Source organism: Vulpes vulpes, chromosome 7 (assembly GCF_048418805.1).
Source record: "Vulpes vulpes isolate BD-2025 chromosome 7, VulVul3, whole genome shotgun sequence".
Taxonomy (NCBI): Eukaryota; Metazoa; Chordata; class Mammalia; order Carnivora; family Canidae; genus Vulpes; species Vulpes vulpes.
Window position 1 is genome coordinate 74,755,120 of NC_132786.1, and position 17,306 is coordinate 74,772,425.

At 35.2% G+C, this 17,306-nt stretch overlaps 1 protein-coding gene across 6 annotated transcripts in view; it reads left to right on the forward strand.

Moving 5' to 3' along the window:
* GRM8 (glutamate metabotropic receptor 8) overlaps positions 1 to 17,306 on the forward strand; it is a 746,206-nt gene that overhangs the window by 586,509 nt on the left and 142,391 nt on the right. For all 6 annotated transcript variants that reach the window (XM_072764125.1, XM_072764126.1, XM_072764124.1 and 3 more), the window contains exon 8: positions 16,249 to 16,385. In XM_072764125.1, the coding sequence (XP_072620226.1) occupies positions 16,249 to 16,385 (137 nt within the window). The remainder of the gene's footprint in view (positions 1 to 16,248; positions 16,386 to 17,306) is intronic.

The window sequence follows — 17,306 nt, forward strand, 5'->3', positions numbered from 1 at the left end:
CTGACTTTTTTCTTTAGATAAAAGGGACTTGCAGGATCTTGCTGTCTAGTATATATTATATACACTATTCTCCTAGGCTATTCTCGGGATTTAAAAATGCAAAATATATATTGTGTATATCTAAGTTTCTGAGGGTTTTTTTTTAAGTCATAAAGTTAAGTGCTTCTATCAACTTCCCAGAGCTCAATTTCAGAAGACATTTAAATCAGAAAGCATAAAGCACTTAGCAATTTCAAGGGAAGGAAAACAGAGCTTCATAAAATTTCCAAAGACTATTTTTGTTATTATTCTTTACAGACACTTATTTTGGAAAACATATAGGACTTTTCCTTATGAATTAAAAAAATTGGAAAGTGCCATCACCATTAACCTGGGATACCAGTTTTCTCACAAAGAAAATGTTTATGGTTTCGGTGGTGAATTTTTTGAAACCGCTTTATGGAGGTATGATTAACATACAAAAAGCTGTACATATTTAATGTATTCAACTGGATGAGTTAGGAGATAAGTGTACACTAGTGAGACCATTACCATAATCAAGGTCATAAACGTCTTCATCACATCCACAAGTTCCCTCCTGCTGCTTTTCATTCTTTTTGTTCTTTTTACTGCTTTTTGTTTTTCTTTTATGGTAAGAGCTACCCTCTTAGCGGGTTTTTAAGTCTACAATGCCATATTGTTACCATAGGCCATATGTTGTACAGTAGGTCTCTAGAACCTATTTATCTTACATAATTGAAACTTTGTACCATTTGGCCAATACCTCCCAATTTCTCCCTCCCTCCAACCCCTAAAAACCACTATTCAATTCTCTGGTTTTCTGAGTTTATAATATGTAAATACTTGCATGTATGTAGGAAGTCTATGTTATTTCACCAAAGCAGGAAATTGTTTCCTCATATTATTATAGTGAATGAACAACTCATGGTTGAGCTGAATGATATTAGTCTGGTGCTCTAATAGGTGTGCCTATGATCCCAGTGTCAGCCAGTACAATTCAAGAAATCAGGTTTCCTCCCTTTATGTGAAGGGATGAGCAGATACATCACAGGCATTAAACATTTGGATATACTACTTTACCTATCTTGCTAATTCTAGTATTATACCAGAGTTCATAGGTAGAGGTATGTTTTAAATGTGAGATTCATAATAGGAAATATTTTTAAAAATAGATTCTGCAGAGTTTATCTGAAGTAAATTTTTTTTTCTGTTTTTGAAGGAATATATTCTGTAATATACTGAAATTTTAGTTTTATTCATAGGAACAAACTTGGGCCTCAACAGAAGGCAATAAAGCCCAAAGTAAAGGGTCAGGTGGGTTTAATGCTTTTGATTATTACATTTTCTTAAATTTGGTGAGATTCAACAGATCAGTTCCTCAATTAGCTAAATATAGAGAAAAGTACAGAAATTTAATGTTAATCAACAATACGAACATAAATAGCTATGTCATTAGCTCTTCTCAAATAGGAATTCATAGTGTAGAAAATGAAATGTCAACATGGTTAAATTTTTTATACCCTTGATTAAATCAATGGGGAAAAAGATAATTTTTTTAGTTAATTACTAATTTGGCTGAATAACATTATTGATCTATTCTACATTCATATACATGGCACTGAAGGATGAAAACTATGATTATTGACAATATACTATATTTTTTAAATGTTATATTTTCTAATCTTCCAGCTACCTTATGATGTAGGTGATATCTCATTCAGAAGAGGGAACATACACAGTGATAGTTCCTCAGAGATCGCATAGCTATGGCAGGTTTGATTCCAAAGCTTTTGCACTTTCTACCACTATATCCTTCTCCCTTGGGATAGCTGTTTGGAGTGACTATCATATTTGTCGTTTAACATTCTATCATGAAAAGTCAACATTAACTTCACCACTTTAAAGATAAAATCACTAACACCTCAGTGATCATCTTAAGTAAAGGATAGACTTTCATTTGTGTATATTCCCAATGTCCAGCCATTAATAAGGGATGATATCAATGGAGCTGATGACAATGTACAATCTCCCCTAGGAAAGCCAGGAGGAAGTTGACAGGACCCTGGTTCTGGGTGTCTAGGAAGATCAGACTAGGTTATAAAGCACTGTCCTATACTACTTTTGAGTTTATATGAAGTAGCAAATATGAGAGGCAGATCTCTATAGGGTTTTAAGTCAACACTGAGATGAATAGTATGGAGCTGAGTTTTGAGATACAAAGGGAACAGGGAAAATGAGATTCCAAGATTCAGAGTCTGTGGGAATAGGAAACCCATTCAACCTGATGAATAAGAAAGAATAGGCAAAGCCTAGAAAAATTCTCAAGGGGTGTCAGATGCCCCTCATGACTTAACTTTAGTGGTACCGTGTACTTGGATACAGAAATCCTAGGCACAGCTAAAAAGAGAGACAGGTGATGATGCCCTGGGCATAGAACTAACTTTTTGTTTTCACAGGTGTATTTAGAACCACTTTAAAACACTTTGCTTCGTCCTAATCCCTTATTAGCTTTTTAATCCAATGTCTTTCAATAAAATAGAATTTTAAAATGGCAACAGGTTTCTCTAATGAGCATGAATAACACACTCTCTTCTATTTTTTAATGCAACCAAGGAATTTATTCCTAATTAAGACAAATTTTAATGGCATTCCAGCATAAAGCTATAATAAATAATATGCTGGCAGATAAAACCTCTATAAGCATAGATTTAAAACCTATATTTGTGTTTTAAGGTAAAAGAGTTGCCCCTTCCTATACTCATAATAAACATACTAGAAAATATGAGAAATTTTTTGTTCTTTTGTCATTGACATAAAGGCTAAACGGAACTATACATAAAATGGAGACATAAATCCCTGATTAATATGCATGCTCGCTTGTACCATATAGTTATTTGTATAAAAGCTATTTTTTAAAGATTTTATTTATTCATAGAGACAGAGAGAGGCAGAGACACAGGCAGAGGGAGAAGCAGGCATCATACAGAGAGCCTGACGTGGGACTCGATCCAGGGTCTCCAGGATCATGCCCTGGGCTGCAGGAAACCGCTGCGCCACAGGGACTGCCCTAAAAGCTATTTTCATATTAATCAAAAAGATTTTGTCATTCAGGTGTTCCACTAGCTTATATTTGCAGACCCAAACCCAGACATATGATATCAAGATCTTGAGGAACATCAGTGCTAATTATCATTAATCGTTGAATATATGTCCCCTTTTTTTTCCAGGTGCTAACATCTTTTAGACAAAAATAAGGAAATAATATTAGAGGTCTTCTCAGAGAAGCTGTCTGAATGACCTGATGGTGAATTTGCTTATTTATTATTTATTTATTGATTTATTTATTTATTTATTTATTTATTTATTTATATTTTCTTTTTTACAGAACCAGGGTAAATGAACTAGACTCTCCATTATTTCTTTTCAGCTGTAGAGGGGAGAAGATTGTTGTCATCAAGTTCTGAGAGCTATTTCTTCTATCTGCTAATATCTGTGTATATGAGCCATTGATATAAAATATAGGATTAGCCAAAAGACACGTTTATTTCTTTTCTCCAGGTCATCTGTCTTTCCTATATTTTAAAGTAAATAGATTTTTTTGTTGTTGTTTCTCTGTTGTTTTTTTAAATAAAAATAAGACTTTTTGCAGGAAATAAATAAAAGATGTAGATCAGTATTCATTTTGCTATGCAAAGATAACATTTTAGTGCTTTTGTTTCAAAATGGGTATCTATATCCTATTCTATCTATTCATCATCTGTCCATCATCCATTCATTTATCTGTCCATCTACCTATATAATACATATATAATATAAAACAAGAGGATGTTATATGTTAACCTGTAATTAAAGAAAACTCAGTTGCAGTATAGTTAACATACAATGTTATCTTAGTTTCAGGTTTCCAATATAGTGTCAAATCCATAGATTCGACAATTCTATGCATTACACAGTGCTCATTGTAATAAGTGTACTCTTTAAACCCCATCACCTGTTTCACCCCCCTCCCCACCTCCCCTCTGGTAACCATCAGTGTGTTCTCAACAGTGAAGAATCTGTTTTGGGGAGGCACCTGGAGAGTTCAGTTGGTTAGGTATCTGCCTTTGGCTTAGGTCATGATCCCAGGGCCCTGGGTTTGAGCCTCACAACAGGCTCCCTGGTCAGCAGGGAATCTTCTTCTCCCTCTGCCCCTCTCCCTGTTCATTCTCTCTCTCTCTCAAATGAATAAATAAGATGTTTAAAAAAAAAGAATCTATTTGTTAGTTTGTCTCCTTTTTTCTTTGCTCATTGTTTTGTTTCTTAAATTCCACATATGAGTGAAATCATGTATTTTCTTTCTCTAACTTATTTCACTTAGCATTATACTCTCTAGATCTATTCATGTTTTTCAAATAACAAGATTTCATTCTTTTTTATGGCTGAGTAATATTCCATTATGTATATATAATATATGAATAATATAATATTATGTATGTTATATATGACATTCCATTATATATTATATACATAATATTCCATTTTATATATACAAATATATACATATATGAAAAATATATATCCTCTTCTTTATCCATTCATCTGTCAATGGACACTTGGGCTGCTTCCATAATCTGGCTATTGTAAATAATTCCACAATAAACAATAAACATAGGAATGCATGTATTTTTTCAAATTAATATTTTTGTATTAACCTGTAACTTTTTAAAAATTGAGACATAATTCACATATCATAAAATTCGCCTTTTTAAACTAGACCATTTAGAAGTTTTTAGCTTGGCCACAGGATTGTGTGACCATCATCACTATCTAATTCCAGAATATTTCATCACCCCAAAAAGATACATCATGCCTAACAATAGTCCCTCCCCATTCTCTGCTCCCTCCAGCCCCTGACAAATGCTAATCTACTTTTGGACTCTATAAATTTACCTATTATAGATATTTTTTATAAATGGAATCATACAATATGCAGCATTTTGTGACTGGTTTCTTCATTTACAGTGATTTCAAGGTTCATGCAGGTTGTGTCATGTATCATCCTTTTCTTTTTTTAAATCTTTTTTTTTTTTAGATTTTATTTATTTATTCAGTGCTCGACCTCTGAGCCACCCAGGTGTCCCCCATTTTACATTTCTTTTTCTTTTCTTTCTTTCTTTCTTTCTTTCTTTCTTTCTTTCTTTCTTTCTTTCTTTCCATTTCTAATGGCAGTGTATAAAGGCTCCATTTCTCCACAACCTGATCAACCCTTGCTACTTTCCATTTTGAAAAATATGGTCATCCTAATGGCTGACCATTAGGTCAAAAGGCATAATCCTTTTTAAAGTAAAAACATACCATCAAATCTATCTATATTCACTATATGCATTTCTGTTATAATTTTAAGGGCTACATGTTTTTCCATTTTATTTATCCATGCCTGATTGATGTAAGTTTATATTGTTCCCATTTTCCCCATAATAGAGAGCACTGGACTAAAGATTTATATATCTGTGTCTATTTAGATTGCCAATTGTTTCCATTATCTGAATACAGAAACAATAGCACAGTTAATATGTTTATACATATGTCTTTGTACAGTCATCTGCCCATTTTCATTGCATCAATTTCTGTTTTTGGATCAAAGAAAAACTGTGCTTTAATTCTTGAAAATTTGCCTCCAGCATGGTTGTATCAATTTAAATTTTCATCAGAAAAAAAAATATCATCAGAACATGAAAGTGTCAATTTTACTCTACTTTCATCTATAATATTTGTTCTTGGACCAAATGGGAACATCATTATCACATTAATGTCTTTTATTTCTAGTTGGATGAAACATTACATATATTTGTACTGTAATTGTTTCTATTTAATTTCAGAATTTTCTGTTTACTTTTAGAGTGATAAATTTTTCTTATTATATGCAAGAGCTCCTTGCATCTTAATATTAATCGCTTGTTATATTTCTATCGGTTGATTCTTTTGAAAACTGTTTGAAATTCAGAAATTTTTAATTTTTGTTATTAAAATTATCAGTTATTTCTTAAATATTTTTAATTTGATGCCATGCTTAAACATTTATCATTTTGAGATTATAAATTTTAATATAAATACATCTAGGACTTGAGTAACAATAAAAAATTTTAATTCTCTATAAACTTCCCTGTGAGGACAGCCTTTACTAATCTACCCTTCAGGTTTTGAAATAATGTTGTTTTCTGTTAAGTAGTGCTCTAAATTTAGTTGTAGTTTTCTCTTTTACTAAACAGTTAGCTAACATGAGTGCTTATTTGTTTTTGCTAAATCTCTCGGACTTTTTGAAAATTTTTTCTTTCTTGGTGTTGTTTTAACTTTTTAATTTTTTTATAGCTGTTGTTCAAGATTTCAAGTTTCATTGACTAGTGGTTAGTCAATATATCCATATTTCATTTTCAGCAGAAAATCATGTTTTTCTAAATGTTTCATATATATTTGAAAATATAATATTTAATAGTTATCTGTTTTTATCTGTTTGATAGGTCAACTTCTGAAGTCAGACCATGAGTTTTTTACTTATATGTTTTACTGTTTCTTTTAATTATGCTCCAAATTGTTATGCGTATAGCATCAAATAGAAACACCTCAAATCCCTATGGTAACGTAGATAATTCATATCTAACACAGTGTCCTAATATACATTGACAGTGTGTGTAATTAGAGAAAATCAGGTCGATTATAAATAAATGATGTAGTACCCTTTTTTAAATTCAATACACAAATTATTGTCAAAAATAGTAGACCTCTCCTAATTTGATATTTTATCCATTTTTTAAACACTTAAGCATCTGTTCCTATAGTTATCTGTATTTGATTGACTCATTGTAATTGTAAATATTAATGAAATATTAAATCTGAAATACATGGAAAGACTGTACATTAATGATATTTCAAACTAAAACCTGAGATAAAAGAACACTTTGACATTCAGCAAGAAATAAAGTTATGACTCAACTCTTAAGAGGTAAAGTTTAGCCTTATTTTACTCTCCAAGAAAATCTTCATAATGAAGAAGTGAATTAAGCATTTTGGCTTAAAAATATGTGATTCTAATCCCAGTCAGTAATATCTTATAAACTGAGAATTCTGATAGAAGTTTGACTAATACACAACCTAAAAATATACAGAAAAGCTGCTTTAGAGAATTGGGTGAAGGCAATTCTGTATATGACCCATTTTTTGGGGGGGGGGGTGCATAAACCTACAGGGAGGATTCATATTCTCCAAGGGCATAATAACAAGACTAAATATAGCATTCAGTTAATTTGCAGAATTACAACAGTTAAAGCACTGTCTTCCAATAAACCCTTCCTTTAACGCTGTATTTGGATGTGAATCTTTCCCTTTTTTTTTCTTTCATTCATTTATTCATTATTTCTTCCTGCCCTTCCTCTGCTCACTTACTCTCTGTCTTTTTCCTTCTCTCCTTTCTTTCCTTATCTCTTTCTCTTTCTTCTTCTTGGCTCCTTGATTCATGACACATGCTTATTATTGACCTATGCAAGGTCCACTTTCATTTATTAGTTTGTTAGTTATTTGGTTATTTCAAAGAATGTAATAAGCACTTATGAAAATACTCCCCTTCTCCCAAAAACTAGGATTTTGACAAATAGCTATACTCAAACATATATTCCCATTACCAACTTATCATCCTACCCTTCCTGAATAATCAATATTTCTATCTTTTGAAACAGATTTGCCTTGCACATGTATTCTTCTGAAACACAGATGTCTCCTGGGAGACAGAATTACCCCCACCTGAGAACCTCTGTGGTAGACATGAGACTAATAGGGAAAAAAAATCAACTGCATTTTATATACTAGCAGCAATGTAGTAGATAATATAATTTAAGACACCATTTATGGTGGTATCAGAGAATATTAATTCCCAGGAATAAATCTACAAAAAATGGTTAAGTGCTATGAAAAGGAAATTATAAAGCTTTATTAAAACCTACAGAAGAAGACTCAAATGACTGAGGCACAATTCATGCTCACAAATAGGAAGATGTAAAGATGTCAAATCTTCCCTATTGATTTCTAGATTCTATATATTTTCCAGGAATCTAAACAGCACTGTTTGTGGAACTTAAAATGGTTCTAAAAGAAGATAAAGCAAAGAGAAATCAGAACACTTCTGAGAAGAAAGAAGAGGGTGTTCAGACTTGCCATACCAGTATCAGTCTTACTATGAAACTTCAAGGGCTTTTAGAGATTTATTTTTTGAAGTAAGCTCTATACCCAACATGGGGCTTGAACTCATGACCCTGAGATCAAGAGTCATATACTTTACTGACTGAGCCAGCCAGTGAAAGGGAATAGAAGGGAAGGGAGAAGAAATGGGTAGGAAATATCAGAAAGGGAGACAGAACATAAAGACTCCTAACTCTGGGAAACGAACTAGAGATGGTGGAAGGGGAGGAGGGCGGGGGGTGGGGGTGAATGGGCGACGGACACTGAGGGGGGCACTTGACAGGATGAGCACTGGGTGTTATTCTGTATGTTGGCAAATTGAACACCAATAAAAATAAATTTATTATTAAAAAAACTAAATAAAAAAAAAGAAAGAAGCTTCAAGGGCACCTAGTGGCTCAACTGGTTAAGTGTGGACTCTTGGTTTTGACTCAGGTCATGATCTCAGGGTGGTGAAATCTAGCCTTGAGGCAGGCTCCACATTTAGCAAGAAGTCTGCTTGAAGATTGTCTCTCCTTCTCCCTCTGCCTCCCCGACTCTCTCTCTCTCTCTTAAAGAAGGCAAATATCAAAAATGAAATTTTTAAATAGTAAGCATTATTTTTTTTCTTTTCTTTTTTTTCTTTTTTTTTTTGTTTATTTTTGAGAGGAAGAGAAAGCAAGAATGTGTATTGGAGAGGGGCAGAAGAAGAGGGAGAGAGAATCTTAGGCAGTCTCCTTATAGGACCCTGAGATCATGACCAGAGCCAAAATCAGGAGTCAGATGCTTAACTGATTGAACTATTTGAGGCACCTCTCATAGTAAGCATTCTTATAAAAATTGATAAATTTGACAATTTTAAATCTAGATGGCAAAAGTGTCCTTCTTTTCCAGCAACACATTGGACTAGACAGTCAGAGACCTCTTCCTAGCACAGCAAATTTGAAAAGGCAGGAATATATGTACCCACATACTTCTCTTTAATAAATGTATTCACTACTGTTATATGTGTAATGATTAATTAATAACATAATAGAAATTATGTATACAGATAAATATATATATGATATTAAATACTCCTGAAAAGAAGCAATAGAAGTTTTAAGTTGTTCAAGATAAAGAAAGATTTTTTGCTAGAGAATGAAAATATACTGAAATCAGAGTATTGCCACACACTTTAGTTTGTTCCCAAAATCCAGTTAAGTAGTATTAATCTTGCCTAATTATTACATGATCTTTTCCATTTTTTCCTTTAATCAAACATTTGATATTTTAGTAGTCTCTCTGGTCACTTTTCTTATCAGAGATTTTATTTAAATTTCCTAATTCATCCACTTCCCTGAGATGAGTATCACTAAATAATAGATCTTTTCTTATTTTGAAAGTTCAATCAGCTTATTTGAATACTATCAAAGCAATTATAGATTGTATTTCTATTTCTGAAATAGTGTTCATTAATGTTAATGACACTTTGGATTATTAAAGTAACTTAATGCAAGCATCATAAAGACAGTTCTACAAGAGAAAATACTATTGTCAGTTTAATTTCTTAATGGAAAAATCAAGGAGGGTTTGGCTGAAAGAATTAGAAATGCCATTCAACCACATTTCTTGTCCTATTTATTTCATACACCAAAGCAATTAGCTAAAGAAAACCATTTTTAACACAAAAAACGTAAAAGTAGACATAAATTTTTAATACTTTTACATTTAGTTTTTTTTTAAGATTTTATTTATTTATGAGAGATAGAGAGAGAGAGAGGAAGAGACACAGGCAGAGGGAGAAGCAGGCTCCTCCCTGCAGGGAGCCCGATGCGGAATTCGATCCTGGGACCCTTGGGATCATGACCGGAGCCAAAGGCAGACACTCAATTGCTGAGCCACCCAGGCATTTCTACATTTAGTTTTTATGAAAAAATCCAAGTGAATACTTTAGTCAAGGTGAATGAGTGAAATTCTGGAGTATGGTTACACATTCTGGATTCCACCTTTATTTTAGCCTTGTGGATTGCAATAATCAATATCAACTCTAAAGGAAAATCTGAAAGTAGTTACTGATCCATGCCAATAGCTTTGATACTCAGTTGTAAAATTCTGTCTTATTCTTAAAGCTATATACAGGGATATGAAGTGAAGCATTTATTTCCAAATTTAACATAATTTTAGTTTTGCATTTAATAACAATTGATAACCTACTTTTCTAGAAATAGTGTATTATGATTGTCTGCTGTAAGAAGTAGACTCACAAGCTATAATGGCTCAAAAAGGATAGAATTTTTTTTTAACTCAGGTAATAGTACCAGATGAATGGATGGGTGAACCAGTTACTGGCAAAGACCTCCTCCAAATACACGGGAATCCAGGTTGATGCAAGCTCCACCATCTTTAACATGTAGCTTCCTTAGTTGCCCAGCATGATATTTCCATTCTAGCCAGTCAGAGAGCAAAATGATCATGGAAGACCATTCAAGAGGCTCTTAATGAGGGGCTAGACCTATAATTTGTATTCCATTGACTGGAGCTAATCCTTTGGCCACCTCTAACTATAGGGAAGATTGGAAATGTAGCCAAGCTATGTGACCAAGAAAAGAGAAAATGGATTTGGGTGCTTAGCCAACAGTCTATGCCTCACATGTTGTAGGGAATATAATGGGAAAATGCTCCACAGTCATAGAACTTATAATATAACAATATGTCAGTTAAATAAACCACATATTTATGCCTATAAGGGCTATGAAGGAAATAAACAATGTGTGTAAGAATGAGTGATAGAGAGCGGAAGCAGGCTAATTTGGATATGGTGATCTCACAGAACATATCACTGTAATATTTGATCTGGGATATGAATGATGAGAATGAGCTGGTCATGCAAATATTCAAATGGAAATAATATATTGGAGACACACACAGAGAGAGAGAGAGAGAGAGAGAGAGAGAGAGAAAAGAAAAAACCCACAAAAGTCCTGAGCTAGTGCAAACTTCATGTGTTTGAAAAAACAAGGGTGAAAAAAAAGAAAGCCCAGGGTGGATGAATTAAAGAAATGAGTAAGACTGTAGAAATAATAAGGCCTTAAAAGCCATGATAAACATTTTGTGTTATATTCTAAGTGAGATGGAAAGCCACTGTATGATCTTAAGATGAGGAGCCCTATGATTTGATTTGTGTTTCAAAGTATCACTCTGGCTGCCAGGCAGAGAAAGAATTATTGTAAATTCTGGATATGTTTTGGAGATAGAATCTGTTAATGCCTTTGATGTAGGCTTTTGCTTGTTTTTACTACCAGAGCATTTGGGATTTTATTTTAGGATCTCGTCTCTGGATTTGGTATCCACTGAGCCCTGGATCAGACTTTGGTGGATCCACACTTCTTTAGGGGAGAAACTAGTGAAAGGGGGTTCAGTTTACTTAAAGTGGAGGCCAGAAGCATTCAGCCCAGTTGAAATTGAAAAGGAGATCCAAAGGATTCATCAGTGGACTTCTTCAATGCATGGAGGGTTAGAGCAATGACTGCTGAAATAATTTGTCTTTTAGACCTATGCGGTTTGATATGAATTGCTATCGAGCACTTGAAATACTAGTCTGAATTGGAATGATCTGTAGGTAGTACACAGGGTTTTGAGGATTTGGAATGTAAAACATGTAAAATACCTCATTAATATTCTTTATATCGGTTACATTTTGATGTCATACTATTTTGCATATATTGGGTTGCACAGAATGTATTGCTTAAAATCATTTCATCATTTTTCTTTTAGTTTTTTTTAAACTTCTTTAAAGAACAGCTTTAGGGGCACCTGGGTAGTATAAGCAGTTAAGCATCCAACTCCTGGCTTTGGCTCAGATCCTGATCTCAGGGTCATGAGATCAAGCCTGGTGTCAGGCTCCATGGTCAGTGTGGAGTCTGCTTGAGGTTCTCTCTCCCTCTGCCCATCCCCTGCTCATGCTGTTTCTCTCAAATAAATAAATAAATAAATAAATCTTTAAACTTTAAAGAACATCTTTAGATTTAGAGTTCCAGAAATACTGGGAAGATAGTACAGATATTTTTCATATTTCACCCCCACTCAATACACAGTTTCTCCAATTATTAACATTTTGAATTAGTTCAGTACATTTATTACAATTAATAAGCCAATAATGTCACATTGTTATTAATTAAAGCCCAGAGCTTACATTCATTTTTTCCCATTTTACAGTTAGATATGGGGTTTTGACTTGATTGAGTGAATGGACTGTTGTTAGCTGACTACTAAAAAGGGAAGACTACGAAGAACATATTTGGAAATGAAAAGAATCAAACGTCATACCTAGATGCATTAAGTTTAAGATGATTATCAAACAACCAAATGGAGGTACAAGTAGTTGGACAAGTCTGCATTCAGGGCTAGATGTATACATTTGAAACTCATTGGTGGAGATATGAGGTTAAATTTCAAATTAAAATGGTATGAAGAGTTAGGGGGAAATAAGACAATAGAGAGCGTGTGGACAGCTCACATAAAAAGTCCTGTTAGTAAAACAGGAGAGTGGATAAATGAGGCAATAGAGTCAGTAATGGGATTTGTTTGCTTGCCTTTTTTTTTTTTTTAAGATGAGAGCTATTAGAACTCATTTGTCAACTGAAGGGAATAATATGGACAGTCTAAAAATTGTTGATGTCCAAGGAGGAAAAGAGAACTGAGAACCTGGAGCAACCCAGGTGGGTCAGTGGTTTAGCCTTGCCTTGGGCCCAGGACGTGATCCTGGAGACCTGGGATATAGTCCCACATCGCGCTCCCTGCATGGAGCCTACTTCTCCCTCTGCCTGTGTCTCTACCTCTCTCTCTCTCTCTCTCTCTCTCTCTCTGTCTCATAAATAAATAAAATCTTAAAAAAAAAAAAAGAACCTGAGGGTGCCTGGGAAGTGAGTGAGGGCATGGGGGTCCTTGCACCAGGGGAGGAGTATGCCTGAACCCGGAAGGATGAGTGTGGATGTGCGCCTCATCAGGAGGGAAGATTAATATGAGTGCACATGTAGGGATCTTGCAGGGCTTGTGGTGAAGAGATGAGGGAGGTTTGTCTCTTGCTGCTTTTTCTCAGTGAAAAAGGATGAGACAAGCTGAAGTGATGGGGGGTTGGCAGGAAGGTATTGGATATGTGAGGCCTAAAACAGTCAGTCATCCAGAGCAGGGAGGTAGACTAGTTGGGAAAGTGTGGAAGATTCCAGAGCAATGTTGAACACACCCTTGAAATCGGAGGTCATGAATTTAAAGTAAGACCAGACAGCAGGTTGGGACAGATGAACTAAGTGAGGAGCCTAATGTGCAGAATGTAGGGAGGCACCCACTCTCCCAGTCATGCCTGAGTTACCTCACCTGCCTCAGTCTAGGTCTGGCCCTTCCAGATACTAAAGTTTTAGGATTATCTCAAACAACATTCAGCTGCTTGAATATAGGCAAAGGAGATATACAATTGAGTTCAAACATGGATTGTGATCTGGCAGAGAAATAAAGTTGGTTGGAAGAAGACCATAGAACCAGTGCAAGAACAGGAAGGTAAACAAACTATCATGGAGGTGAAGTATAAAGACCAACTTAGGGCAATGAATGAGTCAGTAGATTTAGGGGATCATAGAATTGTTGCAGTGAGGGTGGAGGGTGGTAATCAGAGAGTAAAGTTTGGGAGATGATGTAGTTCCTGAAAAGGACAGCTTTTCAAGTGTGATCATGGTGGGTGGTGAGATGCATGAGAGGGATGATAATGGGAAGTGAGGAAGTCAGCCAACACAGAGACCAGGATGTTGAGTTATCCAGGTGGATGATGAGGCCACCAGGAATGATAACAGGAATGGGGATGGAGAATACAGTCAGAAGCTCAAGTCTCCAGTGAACAAAGGCTAACTGATACATGTACCAGTAATCTGATCCCTAAATAATTAAACTATAATATTCTAATCCAAAGATAAAATTCCATTTATTGATTGTAATAAATACTTGATAAAATAAATTAGATAAGGAAAAGGTGAGCATGAATAATTGAGATTCCATTGAAAGTTGCTATTTCCTGTGGCATTTTGGTCAATGACTTAAGTCCTATATATTCATTCTTTTAAGGGTGCCAAAGTTTGCTAAATCAAATGATTTCATTTTTAGCTTTCTCATTTTTTTTTCCTGCTTGCCCAGTAGTGCAGGTCATTATGAGAAAGAAAATGGATAGAGTTTTGTAGCAAGAGGGAAGAAGGAAAGTAGTAAACATGACAATAAACAGAATGGCTTACACTTATAATATTTATAATATTTTCTCATAAAGGCAAATGAATTATTCTTGTGTTGCTTTTTGCATTGTGGAAATAAGATAATGTAGATCATGGGAGCAGAAGTGTAGGCAAGGGAACAGATAATAACAACGATGGCTTCCATTTATTGCACACCCATCATGTGCCAGCCATGCATTAAGTGCTTTACCTACATCATCTCATGTAACCCTTGGAATAGCCCAGGGAGGTTGCAGATATTATGCATGCTTGACAGTTGAGAAAACAGATTTAGTGAGGGTGCCCATATCATGCAGGTAATTGGCAGAGCCAGAAATCAAACTCAGTCCCTGAATCCCAAGCCCATGCTCTTCCCCAGAACAATGTTCAACAGAGCCAAACATTTGCAAATAAAACCTTCATTGGATATATCACTTTTTCCTACAAAAACATGTTGAAGTGCTCAATATGCTTAGTGATAAAAATACAGCTTTTTCCAACAGATTTCTTATTGAACAGAAAATATTCAAGGAGGTATATAGACTCTGAGAGCAGTACCTGACAAGTATAAGTTACCTCACAGCCCCACATTGTTTGTTTCCATTTCTCCACTAGTGCTCATCAATTAAAAAGCTTTTAAAAATTAATGTACTTCAAAATTTCTGAAATAACTAAATCTAAGAGATTGATTTGTTTGTTTATATTTATATTCTTACCTGTGTTGTGAGTAGATCATAATCAAGCGATGGCTATATTGAGACATTTGTCACTTAAATTATTTTCTGGACAAAAGGCCAACTCAATTACATTTTTCAGGGTTGGCCAGATTCATACAAAGGATATTTTAAATTTCTACTTGTAGAAATTCAGGGGACGGGGCCTGCAGAGAGAAGATGGGCACAACAGAAAGGGATTGATGTCAGGTGAATTTGTGGAGATAGCAAAGTCATCCAGCAAGACTAAGTGGGGGAACGGGGAGAAGCTAAGGGCTTTTGGAGAACAGAAAGGTCTCTTCCCTTAGTGAGGCCCCACAGAACAAGGAAGCATGGGAATAGCCATCCCCTTGTACCTTTACAACCTGTCATTCTGGAACAGTTAATAAAAGGGCAAGTAAAAGTGAGCAGAAGCTATGAGGAGAAAAGAGAAAAGTTGAAAGTTTCTTAGAGAAATGAGAGTTCAGAAAATGCTACATTTCTTGCATCCTGCTGCCCCTCCCCAGTGACCTGGAGGAACTTTTATGATCTGAGCAGAGTTGGGACTTCTCAGTGATCACTGTCTCACCCCCTGGGAGGTTCCCAACAGTGGTCTACATTGTTGCACTCTCCGGCAGAGATGACAGAAACAGGGGCTGAGAAGAGAGTTTGAATAGGGAACTGCTTCAGAGTGGAGTTCAAGTCTGAATAAAGCAAAACTCAAGGGAATTTGGCTAGGATGTTCTCCTGCCAGATTTTGGTTGCTGTTTGTAGTTCTTATTATGCTTCAAGACATTTACACTCATCTCTATTGACTGTCACTCTCTGTAGCCAGAATGGAATATTCAGCCTATCAACTTCTATTTATTTAACTGTTATGTACATTGCCTAACTTGGATACTCACCATTTACTTTTTAATGTGCATAATAAAGCATGTCTTCTTCCTATATGTATGTCTGGATTTCTTTTCTTCTAGAAGCTATTATGCTATCGAGAATGACCTTGTATGGATTGCAATCTTCATATCTCTTACTACACGCAATATATTTTATCTACCATTCTTTCTTAGAGAAAAATAAGCTCAGTGGGCTACCATACTAAAACTTTATTAACATTGTTTTCTAAACATTTATAGGTAGTGCTGGGACACCTGTCACTTTTAATGAAAATGGAGATGCTCCTGGACGTTATGATATCTTTCAGTATCAAATAACCAACAAAAGTGCAGAATATAAGATCATCGGGCACTGGACCAATCAGCTTCATCTAAAAGTAAGTATCAATATAAATTTACCTTAATGTATGTAGTTCTCAAGAAGGGATGCTTTATTTTTATGTTTATAATACAAGATTTGTTAGAATTATCTTGTAGTTTTTAGAAAATATATAATTTTATTCCTTCTTCAACTTTAAAATGTTATGAAAAATTCTAAATATCTATAAAGAAATCTATCTGGAGGGGTTTAATGAAAGACCTCATTTCCTTTTAAGTGACTGTACTCTATTTAGGGAAATTTTGCCTTTTTCTGAAAGACTCATTGGCTAAGTGTTGGTACACTCTGTGTGTATACATGTGTGTGTGTGGAGGAATGACAGAGTGTGCCATGAATGACTAATTTAAGCTTAAAAATAAGCATATCTCACCTTTGCCATATCCTAAGTTGAGATCTTATGATTGATGAAAGTGAATTATGCTTTATATTACATTACCTCTTTGAATCACAATACCAGAGACGGTTAATGTACCCAAAAGTGATGTTCAGATCATTTAACAGCCTTTCAGGCTGCCTGCTGTCCCCACACATGTGGGGTGTCAACAAGGCCCAAGACCCACAGATTTTGCAGGTCCTAGAAGTGGCCATGTCAAGAAAACTTGGAAAGCCTAGCCTAAGTGGAGTCCCAGGCCCTGGGGGTGATGCCAAAGGTGTCTGGGCATTTGCTTGCCCTGGTGTCACCAACACAGAGGGCTTTGTCTCCTACCAGGTCTTATGAGGACCTGGTGGGGGTGGCATGCAGGATGGCTGCAGGGTGGAGGAGCTTCATCAAATGTGTCTGGCTGGCAGCAGCCCTCTAGAGAGGCTCTCTTAGGAAAAGTGTGGAGACATTGCAGAGAGCTATGTGGTACTGGCACCCACCAATGATAAGGGGCTCTGGAGCAGGAAGCTGATCCTGAACTTGAGGGATAAGAGAGGC